General features: G+C 36.6%; 1 protein-coding gene across 3 annotated transcripts; it reads left to right on the top strand.

Moving 5' to 3' along the window:
- Positions 1-1,850: 1,850 nt before the first annotated feature.
- Positions 1,851-22,139, top strand: SLC25A46 (solute carrier family 25 member 46; the record flags this gene model as incomplete). 3 transcript variants are annotated; one of them, XM_080692920.1, is made up of 8 exons in its annotated part: positions 1,851-2,168; positions 3,718-3,760; positions 5,521-5,578; positions 7,984-8,061; positions 10,364-10,464; positions 15,551-15,607; positions 17,284-17,341; positions 21,561-22,139. In XM_080692920.1, 8 exons carry the CDS (start codon positions 1,886-1,888, stop codon positions 22,137-22,139), a joined length of 1,257 nt encoding a protein of 418 aa, XP_080549046.1. The 3 variants fall into 3 exon arrangements, with proteins under 3 accessions (XP_080549046.1, XP_080549044.1, XP_080549045.1); XM_080692918.1 differs by having other exon boundaries at positions 1,886-2,208; positions 3,731-3,760; XM_080692919.1 differs by having other exon boundaries at positions 1,886-2,168; positions 21,804-22,139.
- Between the last annotated feature and the right edge of the window lie 267 nt (positions 22,140-22,406).

Consider the following 22,406-nt stretch of genomic DNA (forward strand, 5'->3'; position numbering starts at 1 on the left):
TTCCCCTGATTCCTTAAGTGGCCTTTAACTTTGCTGTCAGGCTTAGAAAGTTTTTTCTATCCACTACATAAAATATTCACCTGTTATTTTTCCAGCATTTAATTTAAAAATATAAAGAAAAATACACTATTACAAATAAAAGTTTCACTATTGCAGCTGGAATTTGTGGACTGCTTTTGTTTTCTTCATCAACTAGCTACCCAACTGCTCTCCTTTGTGTGTGTGTGTGTGTGTGTGTGTGTGTGTGTGTGTGTGTGTGTGTGTCAGGGATTGAATCCAAGGACATTCTACCTCTGAGTTGCTGCACCCCCAGCACTATTTTTTATTCTTTATTTTGAAACAGGGTCTCACTAAGTTTCAGAGGGCCTCATTGGGTAGCTGAGGTTTGCCTGAACCTGCAATCCTCCTGTCTCAGCCTCCCAAGTACTAGGATTGCAAGCATGCACCACCACGCCCGGCAACTGCTCTCCTTTTAATAATTTATCCTTTTTTACTGATTGGGATCTGAAATTGTGAGATTAACCTTTTTATATTAAAAGTTGATAAATGCACCATTGTGCATTTATCAACTTTTAATTGATAAAAGTGACTCGCACACAGATTTAGACACTTCCTTCTCTTCTTATAAAAAGAAAAAAAAATATGTTAGGATCTGAGACAATCCCATGGTTGTTCCAGCCATTCCTAAAGAACAGAGAAATACTTTTTATTGCTATGCTTAGTAAGTAATTTGATATTAGGTACCTAGTAATTTGGCATTAGTACTCCAGTAATACTGGATACGCTTACCAAAGACTCAACACCTTCTGCACAAGCCACAACATAACCTAATTTAAGAATGTCATTTTGTTCAAAACGAAGTTGACTATCACTTTAATAAAGGTTCATGTTTGGAAGAATGAGAACAGCACGTCAGAGTTCTCTTCTGAAAGCTCGGAATTCTAAACATCCAGTAGGGAAGAAGAGACACAGAAAGAACACATGCATAACTCAGCCAAACCTAGGGAGAGACATTCTGGCCCAACAGTCCATGGACCTAATGCAAACAGGTAGTAGGGGATTCTACAGGAAACCTTTCCATCACTCAATTAGGGTTGTCTCAATTTTTAATGATAGGGCTGGAATTTAAATACCCTCGGTGATTTAGATGCATCAGAAAAATACGAAAGAAAACTGTTTATAGTTGCTTCTCAGCCTTAGAAACGTTCAATATTCAATCCCTAAATCCCGGAGGTCAGTTCGTATTGGTGTGAATGCGTTTTTTCTTCCCTCGATTTTCACTTGAACTTTCCCAACGCTTGTTCTAGTGGTTCAAAGTATGTGCCTTCACTGGGTGGACCCAAACCCCTCACTAGACTGTATCCAAAACCCTAGGAGCGGCAGACATAGCTAGATGGAACTTCACTGACCCCTAATAGCTTTAACCTCGCTGCTCCTGCGAGACCCGCGAGGCAGCAGTTGGAGAAAAAGCATCTGGAGAGTAGATGCAGTAGGGGGCATTTCTGGTGGACAGCTCCGGTCAGCTTCGCCGGTGCGTCGTTTCCCTGGAAGAAACACCTTTGTTTGACTTCCTCCCATCCAGGCCTATCTCTGCGGCGCTAGGATTTCATTAACCCCCACAGTCACCTTCCCACCTCCTCCCCAGTGACTAGTGTTAAGGATTGGTCCTAGACTGCTGCCGCGTCTCCCTAGCAACCGTGCTCTCCAGGTGGCCGGAAAAGACCGTGGTCACGTGCGCCGAGAACTTCCGGGTTCCATCGTGACTTCCGGTTGTCAGATTCCCGGGACGGACGCGGCCGCGGCCGAGGAAAAGCGGTGCAGCCTCGGTCGCCGGCCTCAGCGGCGGTGGGCTCCGGCGGGGCCCGCCTCCCCCAGCCCCGCGGCCATGCATCCGCGGCGCCCGGACGGGTTCGATGGCTTGGGCTACCGGGGAGGCGCCCGGGACGAGCAGGGCTACGGCGGCGCGTTCCCCGCAAGGTCCTTCGGCTCGGGGTCGGACCTGGGCCACTGGGTGACGACTCCCCCGGACATCCCGGGCAGCCGCAACCTGCACTGGGGCGAGAAGAGCCCGCCCTACGGCGCGCCCTCCGCCTCCACGCCGCTCGAGGGCCCGGCCGAGGAGCCCCTGCCCGCCGGCGGCGGCGCGGGCCTGCAGGGCCAGAGCACCGGTGAGGGCGGGGGCCGGGCGGGCGGGCGGCGGCGACCCGAGTCCTCCCGCCGCCCCTGCCGGGCGGTCGCGCGTCGCGCCCTCTGTCCCCTTTTCGTCCTCTGCCCCAGAAGCGGGCCTCCTCCCTCTTCCTCTAAGGAACCAATTCCCCGGGATCCCTTCCAAAAAGGGCATCTGCCTCAGCTATAGGGTGCATTGTAGGAATGGAGGGGGGGTAGTTGTGGAGTGTGACAGTCAATGCCCTGAATTAGGGAAGACAGCAATTGGATGATTTGCTGCTACTTGGTTTACTCTGGCAGCTGAAACTCCTTGATTTAATTGATGGCTTTAATCGGAGTTCTGTATTCCGGAAAGAGAGGCTTTTCACAATTCATTGGCAAATTAGGGCTTAAACCGGCCCTGCCACTCTTAAACTCAGTTACTTTCTTAACCTCTCTAAGGCCTCCATTTTCTCATCTTTAAGGCTTGTAGAGTAACTGGTAGGGTTTTTAGAAGTGTTTCATAAAATGAGTATAAAGTATGGGAAACAGCAGGTTAATAAAATATTCATTTCCCACCTCTACCCTTGTAATCATGGGAGATGTATCTTTTTTTAGATCTCCAATCTAGAAATTTTTCTCCCTATAATTTATCGTGCTTTCCTTCATTCTGATGCAAGAACTCCACTTAAGACTTATAAACTCTGAAAAATTTTAAGATAGGACTTTGGAATCAAGACATTATTATTCTTTTTAGACTGTCCAAGCATCTGTTTTAACTGCAACACCCCATGATCTAGATATTTTCAACATTCTTTTAATTCATAAACTGTAAATAATAGTTGTCTCTTTCTAGTCTCTCAAATTACTAGAATATTAGTTATCAAGTAACATAGTAATATATAGACAGCTATCAGTAATATAGTAATAGTATAAATAATATATGTTAATATTATAGATACAGCTTTATTCTCATTTCCTCAATTTTGACTCAGAAATAGAATGATATTTTATTTGCATGAACTGAGAAGAACTTTAATGATTATTTAGTAAGCCGATGAGAATTTGAAGAGAACCAGTGACTTATCCAGCGTCATAAAATTAGCTTTTTAACTTTTACCTAGTTTTCTTTCCATTGTGTCGTGCTGGCTCCACAAGAATACTGGAAAGTTTTTGTAAGTTATAAATTAATTCAAAATTCGTATGTAATTGCTGCTCAGTTACATTCTTAGGCAGTAAAGTTTGTTTTCATTTCTTCTTAAGTTATGCTTCCGTGGTTAAAATGTAGAGAAGCTCATTAAAGGAGGGTGGGGAGTCGTACTTTGTAGCTGTTATCTGGTAGGAGAATGTAACTTTGCAAGGATAGCCACCTGAGATGAAAGACTTGCACAGGTAATGACAGTAAATCTTCCTAATACTGTCCAGAAAATGTCAGTGACACTCTTTGTTGATATTTGGGGGTGATCTCTATACCCACAAACAGTTGAAACTGAAAGGAAGAAAGCACCTGATTGTTGTTTTTACAGTTAATCTAAATATTGGTTATGAGTAATCTTATTTCTTTTATTTTAGAACAGTTGAGTAGATTTGCTGGATTTGGTATTGGACTTGCAAGGTAATCTTTTATCTAAAGATTATTTAGTTTTTATTTAGAGTTTTTTTCTTTATAATATTAAGTAATAGCATTTCTTGAGGTATTTCTTTATGGCAATAGATTAAGTATTGAATAACATTTTACAGAAAAAAATATATCATTTAAAAGCTTGACTTTTTTACAGTAAAGGTATAAACTAGTCATTCAGTTTCATAAATGTTATTTATAGTAACTCTCATGGATCTATCAAAAGAAAGAGTCAAATGTAAACTTATCTCCCTTTCTGTCAAAATTATTTATTGAAACTTTTCTCTAAAACATTTAAATTCTACAGAGTAAAACTGAAGCATAAAACCGAAACTTTGTCTGTAGTCAGCATTTGGTGAACAACTTTAAATTTTTTATTTCTAAGGATCATTTAAGAAAACTCAGCCAGGCATGGTGGTACTTGCCCGTAATCCTAGTACTTGGGAAGCTAAGACAGGAGGATTGAAGGTTCACAGTCAGTCTTAGCAACTTAGTGAGGCCCTCAACAACTTAGTGAGACTGTTTCAAAATAAAATATAAGGTGGGGCTGAGGGTATGGAGTATCAGGGAGGCTGACTGTCTCTGAATTCAATCTTCAGTACAAAGTTAAAAAAAAGAAATGTCATCAGTCTTACAATTGTGATTTCTAGTGAATACCTATTTTATTACATCCTTGTAGACATTTAGCCAAGAAAAAATACCTTATTTGCATAACTAAACCTAAGGATGCTAATGCCAGTGTAAATAAAATTTGTTATTTGATAGTTCATCTTTTTAGCTTCACTCTTTATACTTAAATTTTTAGTGCATTTCTTTTTTTTTTTTTTTTTTTTTTTGGTGGTCCTGGGGTTCCTGGAAGCCCTTCTGCCTCCGGACTACACTCCCAGACCTATTTTTTATCCTTTTTTATTTGGAAACAGGGTCTCTTAAGCCAGCATGGCTGGCTTCGAACCTGCGCGATCCTCCTGTCTCTGCCTCCCAAGCGCGAGGATTACAAGCGTGCGCCACCACGCCTGGCCTTAGTGCATTTCTTATAACATTAATCTATATGTGATTGTGTGCATGTGTATGTGTATGAGAGAGAGAATATGAATGTATGTATGTGTGTGTTAGAGCTTAAACTCAAGTAATTATTTTGGAGTGAATGTCTTCAAAAGAAATAATTGATACATAAAATCATAATTAATATGTTCATTTAAAATCCTATATACTAAATGCCAAGTATATTAACTTTAAAATGCTTAGAATGAGGTTCATGAGGAACAGATGGCTCTGCCAGTAAAAATTTTGTACATATTGTACTTTCGGAAAGAAATAGAAATTGAATGATTTGAAATTTTCCATGTTAAATATATAAAGATCTATTTTCATCTTCATATTATAGATATTAATATATATATATATATATATATGTATGTGTACATGTATTTTTCCTACTTACCAGAATCAGATTTTCATTCATTATATTGAATTTATTACTGGTAGAATCATTTGTCGACATGTCTAGGTTTTTATACTTTTGTGGGTGCATTATAGTCTCACATCATAATATAGTCCATTGTGATAGTAAAGTATACACACATAGAACCTTTTAGGCTTTCACGTCTATATGTTTTTAAAAATGCTTTCAATTTACCTTAAAAATTGAAAGTAGTAATGCATAGTACGTCAGGCAAGAATAATTTCAGATACATAACTATCTCTGAATAAAATGTGTATGTATGTAGACACACATAAGTTATTTTTTTCTATAGTCTCTTTACAGAAAACGTGCTGGCCCACCCTTGCATCGTTCTTCGCCGCCAATGTCAGGTAAATGTAATTTCTGTGACCTTCTGAAACAGTCCTCAGCCTAATTTGAGGCTTAGAAGTCAGATAAATGACAAGAAATCATTTATCATGTAACTGATATTTATTGTGAAATAGTACAAAGTTGATAATATATCATTTCTCAAAATTCTTTGGTCTTAAAAACTATTAAGAATCCCCAAGAACATTGGTATATTTGAGTTATATTAATGAAGATTTATCATGATTTCAGAAATCTGGGAAAAATTTGCTGTATCTACTTAATCCATTAAAATAATAATAAATACATTAGATATTAACATAAATAACATTTTGAAAAGTAGCTATTTTACCTTTTTGCAAATATCTTTAATGTCTGGCATGATAGGACTTAGGTAGCTTCTCACCTCTTGATCTGCCCTCAGTCTCTTACAACATGTTGAGTTTTAAAAGAAACAAGAAAGTCTAGCTTTGAGTGTACAAGTAGTTGAAAACAGGAGTATTTCAGCTAATTGTGGATATATTTTTAAATTACACCAAAACTCACTAACTACTAGTTTCTGAAAGGTTTTTTTTTTGCAATGTGAAATCTGAAACCACAAAAACTTTTAACTTTGTTACATTAAAAAATCCATTGATAGCTGGGCGTGGTGGCACACGCTTGTAATCCCCGTGCTTGGGAGGCTGAGACAGGAGGATCACGCTGGCTTGAAGCCAGCCCCACTGGCTTAAGAGACCCTGTTTCAAAAATATAAAATAGGTCTGGGAGTGTAGCCCCGAGGTAGAAGGGCTTCCAGGAACCCCAGTACCACACACACACACAAAGAAAGATTTACACTGCATCTCAAACATTTTATTTTTTTACCCATGCATGAGTCTGTGTCATATTCATTAGTTACTTGGAAAATATTGATTCAGACTTTTATAGATCTTTGAAGTGTTAAAAGAATTGATTATATAATATCAAAAAGTCATCTTCATGACTTCACTGATCTCCCCGAAAATCTTGTATTATTGTATAGTTTTGATGATGGACATAGATTTACAAACAACTGCTTTTGACTTGAAAACCAGACTGTCAGTGAGTTTGTAATTAACAAGCTCACTTTGCCTATCTTGAAGAACATATCTGTGTCAGCTTTGAATAATAATAGTTTTTCAGTGAATTTTTCAAGCAAAAATGGTGTTCCATGAGAATGTGGCTAGGTGAGCTTGCAGTTCCATCAGATAAGAGCTTTCCCTCATGACAGCCATCTTAACTTTCTTATGTAACATACAAGATATTAATTAGAAAGATGATGTCTACTTGGGGCCAAGATTTTATAAAATTAACCTTTCTCTTACTCATTTATCAAAAATATTCTTAAGATTGCTTTCTCTTTCCTATGAGAATATAGGGTAAAGAGGTATATAGAGTGATAAAGTAAAAAAATATAATTTTATGTTCTTGCCTTAATTCATGCTAATGTGGTAGCAATTTTACTCACCATTGCTTTTCCACCATTAGTGAAAATATCGGCATAGTGGAAAAGACAAAACAATGCCTTAGTGTTGTTAGAAAAATAAATTTTGAACTTGTTGATCCTCTAATAGGGTAACAGAACCCTCAAGGGTCAGTAATTCACACCATGGTAAATGCTATATTTATTTGCTGTTAAAACAAGTCATTGCAAAATTAACTTGTTTCTGCTTAGCACTGAAAAACATGTATAGAAAAATAATCTCTTAAAGAGCATTGAAAATGTCTGCCTCAGAACAGTGTTTCAGAGACATATGTATTTTACATTGTGATAATATTACATTGTGATCCCAGTGGATATTGTTTTGACTCCTTTAATTGACTTCATAGTTTACCCATTGATTATAATCTATAGTTGGAAAGAGTTGCCTAAAATGAACATGAGTAGGAAGATATGAGTCTGGAGTTTAAGGAAACAGGTGTCAAACAAGATCCCCTATAGTATAAAGTCTACATTACTGTGCATATTATGTATATTATATAATATCATATTGAATTTATACAACCAAATATACAGCTCTTTTAATAGGGTACTTAAAGTGCTTTTAATTATGAATATTTATGTTGACTTTAGAATTTAACTTTTGAGCTGGGTGTGGTGGCACACACTTATAATCCCAGCATTTGGAAGCTGAGACAGGAGGATTGTAGTTCGCAGACAGCCTCAGCTACTTAGTGAGGCCCTCCTCAACTCAGTGAGACCCGGTTTCAAAATAAAGAATAAAAAATAGGACTGGGGTTGTAGCTCAGAGGTAGAATGCCTCTGGGTTTCATCCCTAGTACCGCAAAATTAAAAAAGAATTTAACTTTTGTTTATGCTGCAGCTATACTTTATATTTTTATAGCTTTGATATTTATAGAAAAAAACACAAAAACAGAAAAGCAAAACTATGTAATATCTCTTTTACAGGTTAATTACCATGCCCGGCATTATCATCTCACTCCATTTACAATCATCAATATTATGTATAGCTTCAACAAAACTCAGGTGAGAATTGTCTGTAGAATTTATTAAAGGTATAGATAACCGTCATTTGGGCTTGTTAATCACTTATGTAAGAATAATTCTTTTTAATTTGGTTAATAAAAATAAATCTTAGTAAAAAATATCTTAGTAATGGTAACCTTTTTATTTTATTTTATTTTATTTTTTTTAAGATTTAAAGCTTATTAGAAAGATAGAAATACAGAGGATAGGTATAGCTCCATACCAGATTGGCATGGAGGGGTGACTTGAATTAATATACCCATGATAACCTTTTTAATCTCCCAAAATTTCACTTAATTAGTTCAGCTGAAATACCAAGAGCAATGCTAAGCTCCAAGAAATTAGCAGTAGGTAACATAATGTTTGTGCTATCAAGAAGCTTATAAATTTGTCATGGAGACAAAACCTTAAACAGAAAATGGTGGTATTGTAAGATACAGTATTATAGCCAGGTGTGGTGGCATACACCTGTAATTTCCATTTCTTGGGAAGGCCAAGGATGGAGGATCACAGATTTGAGGCCAGCCTCAGCAACTTAATGAGACCCTATCTCAAAATAAATAAAATAGACTAGAGATGTAGCTCAATAGTAGAGCACCCCTGGGTTCATTCTCAGTAAACCTCCTCGCACACACACACCCCACCAGAAAGACACATTATTAGAAATATAAAATGCTATCATAATATAAAACAGAGGTACCTTATCAAAACAGATTGAACACAGGGTGTAATTTATTAAACCATTGGGAAAAGGGACACCGAGTTGTATGCTTACTGTCAAGAAGGCTGCTTCTTAATGCCAAGGGGAGAGGAAAGGTTTATAAGTAGATGTGTAAAGGCAACTGAGAAGGAGAGTTCTGTTTGGGAAAGAATTGAGTGCAGTGGGAGCAGAGGCCAGAATAAAAGATGAAAAGGTAGCTACAGAAGTTGGCAGGGCCCAGACGACAAGAGGCCTTCTAAGAACAGTTCACTTATCTTAAAACTACAAGAATACCTGTGAAGTTGTTTTAGGCAGTAACCCAAATATTTTGAACAAACTTGGGTTGGTGGTTATATCCATTACAATTTAAAATGTGCATCTTCTCCAACCTAAGATGTGTATGTAAACATTTGTATGTAAGGATGCATTTGTGGTATTGTGCATAATCAGACTGGAACTTGTTCAGGGTTCTTCAATAGTATACAAGTAAAATAATTATGGTATATTTATCTGGTAAAACACCCATGTTGCCTTTAAAAATAATGTAGCTTTGTGTGTACTAATAGGGAATGATTTCTGGTTTCTTTGTTTTTTTAATTCTACCTCTTAAAAATGAGCAAAACAGGCCGAGCGTGGTGGCGCACGCTTGTAATCCCTGCGCTTGGGAGGCGGAGACAGGAGGATCGCGCAGGTTCAAAGCCAGCCGTGCTGGCTAAAGAGACCCTGTTTCAAAATAAAAATAAAAGTAAAAAAAATAGTTCTGGGAGTGTAGCCTGGAAGTAGAAGGGTTTCCAGGAACCCCAGTACCACCAAATAAATAAATAAATAAATAAATAAATAAATAAATAAATAAATAAATAAAATGAGCAAAACAAAAACATTTCACCATCCTTATGCCATGAGAATCCTGCCCCTTTCGACAATACCATCGAATGATATCATTTACCAATATGTTATTATTAAATAACATATAAACACAATACAACTAAAAAGAAACAATAGAGTATCAGGAGAAAAGTTTGATCCCTTTTTATCCCAATACCTTAGCAGCAGCTTCTTACTTATTTTCCAGAGATTGTTCATACATATACAAGTCTGTCTCTGTATTTATGATTTGTAAGAGATTTAAGAGTGCAGAATTTCTAGAACTTTTGGCTGATTATATAGGAATATGAGAAATGTGTCATCTAGGTATACGATTTGGACACTGGGATAATGAAATTGCCGTCTAAGTGACACAGGAAATATAGCAGAAGAAGAAAGAAGCCAGAGTGGTAAAAACGGGTGCAATGAAATTGTAAATACATCAACATCTGGTACCTTTAGGTAAACCAAACACATTTGAAAATACAGATATTAGAGACATTTAATAAGATAATTGATCATTAAGGGTATTTAATTAGAGTGTTTACCCTGGCCTAAACATAAGCCATCTAGTAAATATTAAAATAATAATGGAAATTAATTTATTTATAGTTCTTTCATAAGGTGTCAGAATACTGCTCATTTAAAAACATCAGTAAACATCAATATTGTTTTATTAAGACCTTTTATGTTAATATTTAGACATTAGCAAAAGTAACTAAATTTTGTTTATTTTAGGGACCAAGAGCCCTATGGAAAGGAATGGGAAGTACGTTTATTGTCCAGGGCGTCACACTTGGAGCAGAAGGCATAATTAGTGAATTCACACCTTTGCCAAGGTACTTTTTTGGCATTTTATTAATATTAGTTTTATTTTAAATTTTAATAAAAAGTTTCTAAAATACCTTGAATCTGAAAACTTTTCTCAAGTAGCTGAGTCAGAAAGTAAAATGTTATTATATCTTGTTGATAGTATGTGATCAAGAAAATGCTTCTTGTATCTGTTGAGATGTATCATTAGCTCCTGTTGCTGTATTCTAAAAGCTTTCAAGTAAGGAACAAATATGAGTATGTGAGCAGTTCCTGTTCTTTAAGTAGTTTGTTTGGTTATTATACATTGGGTGATTCATACTATAGTTAAACAATCCCTTTTCAAAATGCAAGGGAAACTTTACCTGGAGTTATTGGCAAGGATTTCAAAAAGTTACTGAAATCTGAGCTAGATCTTAAATTATGAATAAGAATCAACTTGACAGATAATTCCAAGAAAAGGTTGATAGGACGGACAATCTAGGCAATAAAAAGAAGCGACTCATGCTTGAAATATTAGGTATGTAGTAGGGAAAGAATCAGAAATGATAGGTAAAAGTATGATTGTATCTTTGGAATTTTTATTCTCTATAGGACTAGAAATATAAGGTTTTATTTTTATTATATGAGTGTTTGGATGAAGTTATGTTCAAATGGTAGTATAGAAAGTATTGACTGGTGTAGAGAGACTCATGGAGAGCTATTGTAATAATCCAGACCAGACTGAAAAGGTTGTGAACCATGGAATGGAACAGAAGGAATGGCAAAACACAGGCAGCAAAGCAGCAACTTGGAGCAATTTACAGAAACTACCACATGTGGAGGATGAGCTCTGGGGCCTCGTAAGTCAGGCTTTCTTAGACTGCTCACGACTATTAGAGCAGGTGTGACAGTGTGGATTCACCAGTATTTAGGTTTTTATACTGATTATGATCACATCAGAGAGAAAACTTTTAGATTTCTAGTGGTTATGTTACCAAGTTTATAGTTCTTCAGTAGCATTACTTTCTAAGACAGTGTATATAACCCAGGCTTATCATCTGTGATCTCTCCTGCCTCTCTGGGATCTTCCCCCAAATCAAGTGAATTAGACTAGGTGTTGCTCTATCTCAAAGGATTCTTTGCTTTCTTTACATAGAGCTTTTCTCACATCATTAACATGAAGTAGGAGCTCCTATAACCAAGGCTACCTGTGTAGTCCCACCTGACAAAACCCACGTTAAAATCCCAACTTAGTTTTCACTCATCTTGCTTTTGTGGTCGCACAATATAAACATCCTTGAATATTTTCCCAATGAGTCCTCTGAATTCACTTATTTTAAATACTTGCTGTTTTAAGCCGGGCATGGTGGCGCACGCTTGTAATCCCAGTTCTTGGGAGGCTGAGACAGGAGGATTGCACAGGTTCGAAGCCAGCCTTAGCTACTTAGTGTGGCTCTCAGCTACTTAGTGAGGCTCTCAGCAACTTGGTGAGACCCTGTTTCCAAATAAAATATAAAAAATAGTTTTTGGAGTATAGTTAGGAGGTAGGAAAGCCCCTGGGTTCTACCCCAGTACCACAATAAACAAATAAATAAAAATAAATAAATAAATCTAAATACTTAATGTTTTAAATAAAATCTTCCTCAAGCTCAATTGATTTCTTTTTTTTTTTTTTTTTTTGCGGGTTTGTGGATGGAACCCAGGAGCATTTGACCTCCAAGCTACACCCCCAACCCTATTTTTTATTCTTTATTTTGAAACAGGGTCTCACTAAGTTGCAGAGGGCCTCACAACTTAAGTAACTGAGGCTGTCCGTGAACCACGACTGGTCTCAGCCTCCCGAATGCTGGTATTACAAGGGTGCACCACCGTGCCTGGCATTTGATTTCTTTGTAATTAAATAGTTCTCAAAGAATGCTAAAAGAGTGTAAGTAGGAAATGAAGATTTTAAGTTTGCTTTTGCTCAAGTTCAGTTCATTTTCTGGTTCTTTATCATACCCAGATAGAATTTTCAGCAGACAAATGATATGAGGCTGACCTGTAGAGAAGTCTTAAATGAAGGCAAATGAGTTTGGGAGATCCTGAAGCTATAATCTTGGATGGCAGTGCCTAATAATACCAAATGAATGAAGAAAAGAAGAACACCTGAGCAAGTTCAGCAGTGGGTGCCTGGGTTAAGGAAGATGATCCTGCATAGGAATCAGAAAGAGAGATCAGAAAGGAGGATAAAAACCAGAAGAGTAGGGTCAGAGTGCTTCCAGGAGGAGAGAGGAACATGAGGACCTCATGGCTGCTGAAATACCAAGTAAAGTACAGAAAAAAGTGACCTTGAGTTTAGTGGCATGGAGGTTATCGGGATCTTGACAAGAGCGGTTTCATAGGACAGTGAGCAGAAGCTGATTGTGAGTGGGCTCAGGTGAAGATGAAGTTAAGAAATGGAAAAAAGTTTAGAAAGTTGACTATGAGAAGAAAGACCGAGAGACGAGAAAGGCAAGGAGTTTGGACTGCTCAGAGGACTTTATGTTTTTAAGAGGGCAGATATATGACTGTGTGAAAATGAAAGTCTCTTTAGATATAATTATTTTAGAATCCTCTTGCCTTTGTGTAGTGATTATACAAAGGAATATTTGAATCTGTCAGATGGTAAACTAGATTATCTTGAGAAAAATAAGGTATAAGAATCGATTTTCTTAATTTTGGTCCTCAATTGAAAAGGCAGTTTTTGCTCAAAAATAGTGGTGCACGCTTGTAATCCCAGCATTCGGGTTCATGGACAGCCTCAGCTACTTAGTGAGGCCCTCTGCAACTCAGTAAGACCTGGTTTCAAAATAAAGAATAAAAAACAAAATAGGGCAGGGGCTGTAGCTCGGAGGTCGAATGCCCCTGGGTTCCATCCCCAGACCTTTAAAAAAAAAAAAATGTATTTATATGGTGGCGCACACTTGTAATCCCAGCATTTGGGAGGCTGAGACAGGAGGGATGCAGTTCACAGACAGCCTCAGCTACTTAGGCCCTTTGCAACTCAGTGAGACCCTGTTTCAAAATAAAAAATAAAAAATAAAGCTGGGGTATAGCTCAGAGGAAGAATGCCCCTGGGTTCCTCCCCAGTTCTGAAAAAAAAAAAAAAGACATATGTTTGGTATTTGATAATGAAATATAAAAGGACTTAATCACACGTAAGTTTTTACTTAACCTCTTTCCCGAAGCACTTAACATGCTAATTTAAATTTCTGAAGCTGAAGCAATAGGTTTTACTCATTTTATAAATAAAAAACATACAAGGAAGAATGGTTTTGTTTTAATATGGAGTCCTAAATTTTCTGTTTCTCTCTTTTACCTTACCTTAATTAATAATTGGCAGTTGTAATTAGCTTTTCATTTAAAAGGAGGTGGCTCAGTTCTTACAGAGACACAGGTCCTAGACCTGTCTGTAGTGTTTATGACAGTTTTATAGTTAAAATCAGTATCATAATAAATAACCTATGATAATACTTTATATGGTCATAGTAAGAACAGTTGTAGTTCCAAGATTATTTATAGAACAAGTAGTATATTTTGCTTTATAATAATAAAGTAATTGTCAGTAAGATTGGAAGCCTAATCCATGTTTCATAGTTTTCAACTTAATCATTAACTAGCATTTCAGCCCTATTCCCTGTGCAGTTCAGGTCAAATAAGTTTCCTTGTACTAATTTTGTCAGATTTTGACCCAGAAGATTTCACTAAAGTCTTAGAAATGAGGTTTGGTTGTTCTTCTGTCTAAAAGGCTCTGCAGACATTTTAGTCTCTTTAAAAAAAGTGTAGGAAAGTTTGCATACTGCCCTTGGTGTAACTGTACTGAGTTTGTTTTAGGACACTTATTAGTGGCTTTATTTTCATTTCTTTGCCTTTTTAAAATAAAGTATATTTTCTTTATCACCTTAAAGTTCATTTCAATTAGGAGACATTTTTCTCTTTTTTTTTTTTTTTTTTTTTTTGCTATAACCATGGAGGAATGGTGCCAATTCCTTTTGTTGCAAGTTTCTTTTAACTTCGGCATCTTCCTTTATCTGTTATTCTTTTTTCTCTTTTTCTTCTCTCTTTCTTTATCTCTTCTGCCTTTTTAATTTTCACATCATTTTATTTACCTTCTCATTTATTCTCTGTATTGTTTTCTCCTTTTTAGTGTTTCTCCTAATAGAACTTTCATCCTTGTATTTCTTTCTATTTCTATTTCTATTTCTATTTCTGTTTCTATTTCTATTTCAACTTCCCCTCCCTCCTTCCTTCCCTCCCTCCCTTTTCTGGTTTCCAAAGGTCACAGAATAGCAGGGAGCACACAGTCCTAGATCTTGGTCCCAGGCTTGGTATTTTACCTGTAATCTTTTTGACCTTTATTTAATCAGTGAAATAGATGGACAGAATCTTCTCTGCTTACCCTGTGCAGGATTCCTCCTGTATCAAGTTAGATCAGAGGAAGGACAGCCAGAGTGTGGACTCAAGTCATAGGTATCAGGGTTCAGAACCCAGTTCTGTACTAACTAGTTGTATGGCCTTTTGGTAACTTATGAACCCTCTCTGACCCTATTTCCTCTAATAAGGTAGTTATAAAGATTAGAAATAATTCATGCACACCATTTTGCATAGCACTTGGCATGTAGTAAGAACTCAAAAAGATAATAGACTGTGATAATGGTCACAAATTAATGCTATTGTAATAAATAAAGGCACTCTGAAAATTAAGTACTATACAATGTGTCATTCTGCAGTATAGTTACTTTGTCTTTCTTTTAAATCCTTATATATTTGTAAAGCCCTTTTCCTTTCTTACCCTTTCATTCCCTATGTACTTTCTTTTTTTAACCTATCATTTTTATTTTTCCTTTCATTTCTCATCGTGTTCATTTTTTATAGTCAGTTTTAGACCTCTTCCTCCTCTGTCCATTGTATCTGTAAGCACGTAGAGAAACATCTTGCTTGTAGTCTCTTTTTGTTGTTTAATGTATGTCCCAGAAAGGAAAATCACTATTAAAATATATTTCTTCTACAGATTAAAAAAATTAGAAATGCATTACTTTTTTTGAAAATTAGTGCAATTCAGATGTTTTAAATAACACAACTTTTGTTTTATTTAAATTTATCTTTACATTTTAGGGAGGTTTCACATAAATGGAATCCTAAACAAATAGGTGAACACCTCCTGCTTAAATCGTAAGTATCAGAAATGGCTCTGTTATTGGAAACTTCCATTAATTTTATAGTGTTTGAACTGAAAAAATATTAATATGTAATGAAGGATGTTAGAGTATTGAAATACTTATGAGAATAATTTTTTAAAGGACAGGTAACAGTTTAGGAATAAAGTCTTGAAATATGTGTGATCTTTCAAATAAGTCTTACTAATTTGAAAGGCTGTAGTCATAGCCTAATTTTGTCTTCTGGGCACAGAGGAACTTAGCAAAAGTCTTTAATTAGTTTAACCCAAATTTCTAAGAAAAATGTTATTAGTACAGATTGCATATCCCTAATCCAAATATTCAAAATCTGAAAGGCTTCAGAATCCAAAGTTGATCACCAAACAACCTGACCATGAACGCCATAAATTTGCTACACTTAACCTCTGTGATAGGTCAGAGGCAGTACTCAGGCATGCTGAAAATACATGTTTTCCTTCAAGCTGTGTATGTAAGGCATAAATTAATTTTGTGTTTAGATTCGGTTTTCATCCCCCAAGATATCTCATTATGTGTATGCAAATATCCCAAAATCTGAAAAAAATTTTGAAAATCAGAGACATATCTGATCTTAAGCATTTTTTATAAGGGATATTCAACCTGTATTTTATTATTAAACAGATATAAATCTATTTGTATAGTGCTGAGCAAGCTCAAAATTCTTAGTAACATTAAGCTGTAGTCCTAAAGACACTTGGTGATTTTACAACAGTAATTGTTTTTTAGATTAGAATTTTACTTTTCACTTTTTAATTTTTTTTGAAGATTGTGAATTGGAAATCCCCCAGCTCACTGGCTCCCTCTATGGGACATTCCAGCACAGTATTACTTAGTGATGTTCCATTCACCTTGAAACTACCACTTAGAGGACCTGGCCCATAAGGGTTAGGTAAGTCCCACCTTGATATGACTTCTCAATGACTATATTTTGCAGGCTTGCAAAGTTGTAATATTACTATGGCTAAATATTAATGATAGAAAGCAACTTTGCAAAGCTGTACAATATTTCTTTTTAATAATAAAAGGGGACTTTACTCACCATTTGAAGGTTAGCTTAACTGTGCTGGATAGGAAATCTGGGAGTAGATAATGATAAGAGAATAAGTAGCAAAAAAACAGATTTGTTTAATACTAAAAAGGCAAACTATGGAATGCCTCCCTCATCCTAAATTCTAAGTATCAGATTTATAGGCTACATTAATTAATTGAAACAGTACAGATGAGCTGTCTCTCTATTATCATTTTCTTAAGTGAATATTTTTAGAGATTTTGTTATATTGTATGTGTGTGGTTTTTTTTAATCAAAAAGTTTAAAAATATTTCTCAGATACCACATTTATAGGCTACATTAACTATATGCAGAAAGATGTCCAAACAGTGAATCATACATGATCCCATGTTTATTAGTTTAAAATAAAATTTATTTTCTTTGCAGGTTTGTCCCTGTGTTATTAATACTTGATTTTTTTCATATTTGTTCAATAAAACATCCTATTTTACAGGTTTCTGAAGTTGCTATCTTTAGGTAAAAAGTATTCATAGTTGAAACTTTAACTTGAATATTAATTATGCTGATATATTAAATAGATATTTAGAAATTTACTATTTATATCTCATTTTAGTATGCTAATAAATCTGTTTTAATTTATACAGCCTAACTTATTTGGTGGCAATGCCTTTTTATTCAGCAAGTTTAATTGAAACAGTACAGGTGAGCTGTCTTTCTATTATCATTTTCTTAATTGAATATTTTTAGAAATTTTGTTATATTGTATGTGTGTGTGTGTTTTTTTAATCAAAAAGTTTAAAAATATTTCTCAGATACCACATGTATATCACACAATGCTGGTATATGTCCCATTACAAACTTAAGTTACACATATAATTGAATTTTTTTAATCCCTTTCTTATGCAACTGTACACTTTGTTCAGATATGTCAGAACACAGCCTATTATTTGCTCTAAATACAAGTATTCTATAAGCTTTTTAGTACCCTCTTTACAACTTTGATTGCTACAGCTTATCAAAAGACGGTATGTTGCCAGACATGGTGGGTCATGCTTGTAATCCCAGCATTTGGGAGGTTGAGACAGGAGGATTGTGGTTCATGGCCAGCCTCAGCTACTACTTAGTGAGGCCCTCTGCAATTCAGTAAGACTCTCTTTCAAAATAAAGAATTAAAAAAAAAAAAATAGGGTTGGAGATGTAGTTTGGAGGTAGAATGCCCCTGGGTTCCATCTCCAGTACCACAAAAACAAAACAAACAAACAAAAAAAAACCCACAGTATGTTAATTATCTGAGCAGAAGCCTAATGAAAAATCATCCTAACAGTGAGCAGGTGGAATGTGTTTTTTAAGAAACATTTGATACTGTTGTTAGTGTGGTAAGTACTACAAACTTCAGCAATTTTCTGCTAACATTCAGTTTGCATGTTTTACTACTTTTAGCCACAAGGTGGCTCTGCAAGTACATTGAATTAAGTGTCCTAGACTTTCTCACTATCCTCCCCACACTCCAAACCATAGGATGAAGGTAGTTTTAACTTCACTTATACACAAAATCTAATTGTTTGTACACCCGTCTTCTATCTACATCAGCTTTTCTAGCATATTTTTTTTCCTTCAGTACATGTGAGTGCCCTCTCTATAAAAACCCTGACTGGATCAGACTTTCCTCTTCTGATTCTTTGCCTCTTAGTTTCTTTTCTGACACCTTTATTAATCTTTGGTTTTCTTTTTTTGTTATGTTAAGTAAATGATTTATCCCAGTACTTGGGAGGCTGAGACAGGAGGATCACAGATTCAAGGCTGGCCACAGCAACTTAGCCAGACCCTGTTTCAAAACTAGAAAATAAAATTTTAAAAGGGGAGTTCACATCTCTTTGAAAAGTTATTTGCCTTGAGAAATATATAGATATCCCAAAGAACACCTACTTGAAGCTTTTGAATATGAACTTACCAGTGATCAGTTTCTTTATTAAGAATCTCTCCTTTTATTTTAATTTATTTATTTTAGGGGGGCCCTAGGGATTGAATCCAAGGGCATTTGTCCTCTGAGCTACTCCCCCAGCTCTGTCTTTTATTTTTTCTTTTGAACAGGGCCTTTGCTAAGTTGCTGAAGGTTGGCTAGGAACCTATGATCTTCCTGTCTTTGCCTCCCAAGTACTAGGATCACAGATGTATACCACCATGCCCAGCTTCAGTCCCTGTTTTAAAAGTCTAGTCTGTGTCCATGTGCAAGTTTAGTGCTTTTGAGTTGCAATGCATATATCCCTTTGCTGACTAAGGATCCATATTAGCTCCTATTTCCTAAAATTAAATTTAGACTTTTCAGCATAGTGTTTAGAGGTAGAATGCCCCTGGGTTCCATCTTCAGTACCGCCAAAAAAAAAAAAAAAAAAAAGACTATGTTAATTATCTGAGCATAAGCCTAATCAAGGTTTTTATTGACTTTACCTTTTCATCTTACCTTAGCTGCTAAACCTTTTTTTTTATTTCATCAAATATGTATTGAGTGCCATCTGTATCAGACACTGTAGACCCTTGGTGATATAGCAACAAACAAAACAAATGTAAATACTCCACCCTCATAGCTCTTATATACTTGTAGGGATATAAGAATATAGGGATATAGGAAGATAGATGTAAACAAGTTATGTAAAAGGTATATTTGGTGGTGGTAAGTGTTAAAAAAAATTAAGCAAGGACAGGAGGGTGGTTACATTTTTTAAGATTAGGAAAGACCTCATTGAGAAGATGACCTTTGAGTAAAGGTCTAAGGCTCTGAACAACATAGATGTTTCCAAGAACATTTGAAGCAGAGGGAAAGCAAGTGCAAAGCCCTGGAAGTGCAATAGTATTGTATGTGATTGAAGAGTCGAAAGGAGACTGACTGATAAGATCCCTGAGTAAGTGCAGGGGACAGCTGGAGGTGAGTCTGGAGTGCTACGAAGGGGCCCAGTCATATGGAATGTTATAGTCCATTGTGATAATCTGATCTTAAGAGAGAAGGTGTGTTTGAGCACACAGTTACGTGATCTGACTTAGGTCTTTGCTAGGATCTCCTTGGAGAGGGAAGGGGACGGAGGTCAGAGTTGGGAACCAGGGTAATAGGCTAGATGAGCTCAGTTTGTGTCATGGTTTTAAATATCATCTATTTCCTAAGGACTCCCAAGTTTTTATGTCCAACTTCGACTTTTTCTTATAATCTATATTGGTGCTTAACATTTCTGAATTCTTGGTCTTCTCCAAATTGCTCTCAACAATATTTACTAGCTCAGTAACAGGGAATGCTATTCCTCTAGTGCCTCTGGCCAAGAATCTGGTCAACCTTGACTCCTGTTCATACACCAAATGCAGCCCACCAGTAATTCCTATTGCCTGTGATTTTAAAAGCTCAATTGAACTCCTCTACTTCCATTGCCATCTCCTAGACCTACCCACCATTGTCTCCTTCCTGGATGATTGCAGTAACTTTAACTGGTTTCTCTACTTAATACTTCTGTCTTCCTTTGTACAACAGCTAGTATCATTTAAAAATATAAATTACATTCATCTTCTGCTTAACATCCAAGCAGTTATCTCCCATCTGAATAGAAGCCAAGTCTGTACAGTGATATCTGATATCTGCATTGTATGGCCCTTGTCAGCAGTCACTGCTGCAGCCAAATTATCCTTTCAGCTGTTCCTTTCTGCCTCTCTATAGCTTTCTACTCCGTATCAACTTTCATATTCCTATTCCCTAAATGTAAAAAGGCAGATATTTCAGTTGATAATGGCTAACATGTATTGAGTGTCTACTAGATGCCAGGCCCTTTTTTTTTTTTTTTTTTTTTTCATTTAAAACAACTCTGCCTAAAAGGTAGGTAGTACTAGTAGCCAGGCATGGTGGAAAATGCCTGTAATGCCAGTGCTGAGACAGGAGGTTCACAGATTCAAGACCAGCTTCAGCAATATAGTGAGACCCTGTTTCAAAATAAAAGGGCTGGCGTGGTGGCGCATGCTTGAATCCCCGCGCTTGGAAGGCAGAGACAGGAGGATCGCGCAGGGTCGAAGCCAGTCGCGCTGGTTTAAGAGACCCTGTTTCCAAATATAAAAAAGTATAAAATAGGTCTGGGATTGTAGCCCGGAGGTAGAAGGGCTTCCAGGAACCCCAGTACCACCAAAAAAATAAAAAATAAAATAAAAAATAATTAAAAATAATAATAATAATAATAATAAATTTAAATAAAATAAAAGGGCTGGGGGTGTATGTCAATGGTAGAAGTTCCCTAGGTTCAATCCCCAGAACCCCCCCCCCCAAAAAAAATTAGGTAGTACTGGTTTCCATTTTTATAAAATGGAAAACTAACACTTAGGAGAATTTAAGTCCCTGGGAGATGCTCATGTAACCAGTAAGAAATGGAGGCAGGATTTAAGTGCATATTTCAGGACTCCTAAGCATTGTGCTGCTTCCTCAGCCATCATGTAGACTTTGCTTCCAAATGATTGCTAAGGAGTTTGTTTTTGTTTGTGGTACTAGGGATTGAATCTAGAGGCATTCTATCTCTGAGCTATGCCACCAGCCCTAATTATTTTTATTTTGAAACAGGGTCTCTCTGGATTGGTGAGAGCCTCACCCAGTTTCTGAGGCTGGTCTTAAACCTGTGATTCTCTTGTTTCAGCCTCCCAGGCAGTAGGATTACAGACTTGTGCCACCTCACCACCTCACATGGCTGCTTAAGGAGCTTCTTGAGCTTGAGAACCATCTGTGTGCAGTTCTATATATCCTCACTAGTCTCAGTACCACAGTGAGAATAACTCCCAACTTCACTGCAATGAGGTTTCATTTGAAAAGAGGATCTAATGCATAGATAACAGTTGAAGTCTACATACCATTGTTTTCCTTCTTCAGTCAGTGCATTTACTTATTTCATCATTTTTATTTCAGAGTGAGATAATTCGAGATAACACAGGCATTTTGGAATGTGTTAAAGAAGGAATTGGAAGAGTGATAGGCTTGGGAGTGCCTCATAGCAAACGACTCCTTCCGCTGCTCTCCCTGGTCTTCCCTACGGTGCTGCATGGAGTTCTTCATTACATCATCAGCTCGATCATTCAGAAGTTTGTCCTACTAGTTCTAAAGAGAAAGACTTATAATAGCCACCTAGCTGAGAGCACTAGCCCTGTGCAGAGTATGTTGGATGCTTATTTTCCAGAACTCATTGCTAACTTTGCTGCCAGTCTTTGCTCTGACGTTATACTTTACCCATTGGAAACAGTTTTGCACCGCCTTCACATTCAAGGAACACGCACCATAATTGACAATACAGACCTTGGCTATGAAGTGCTTCCAATTAATACACAATATGAGGGAATGAGAGACTGTATCAATACCATAAAGCAGGAGGAAGGAATGCTTGGTTTTTATAAAGGTTTTGGTGCTGTTATAATACAGTACACACTGCATGCAGCTGTCTTACAGATTACCAAAATTATCTACTCTACACTTCTTCAAAACAGCATTTGAAAATTAGGTTCTGTCACTGGTTTATCCAGAAGACATAATCTGGATAATTTGCTATGAAATTATGAAAGATAAAAGAGAAATACTGGGGATGGGGGACAGACTGTAAAGTGAAACTGATAGAAATAGCCCATGCTGATTATATTGACTCTTCAGTTTTTTTAAGCATAGGTATATATTTTGGATCAAAACTTTTCCAAATTTGAAAACTCAATAAAAATATCACAAGAATTATATTTTAGCTGGTGTAGCACTCATGCTTAAAGTACA

Source organism: Muscardinus avellanarius (genome assembly GCF_963383645.1).
Source record: "Muscardinus avellanarius genome assembly, chromosome: 1".
Classification (NCBI taxonomy): domain Eukaryota; kingdom Metazoa; phylum Chordata; class Mammalia; order Rodentia; family Gliridae; genus Muscardinus; species Muscardinus avellanarius.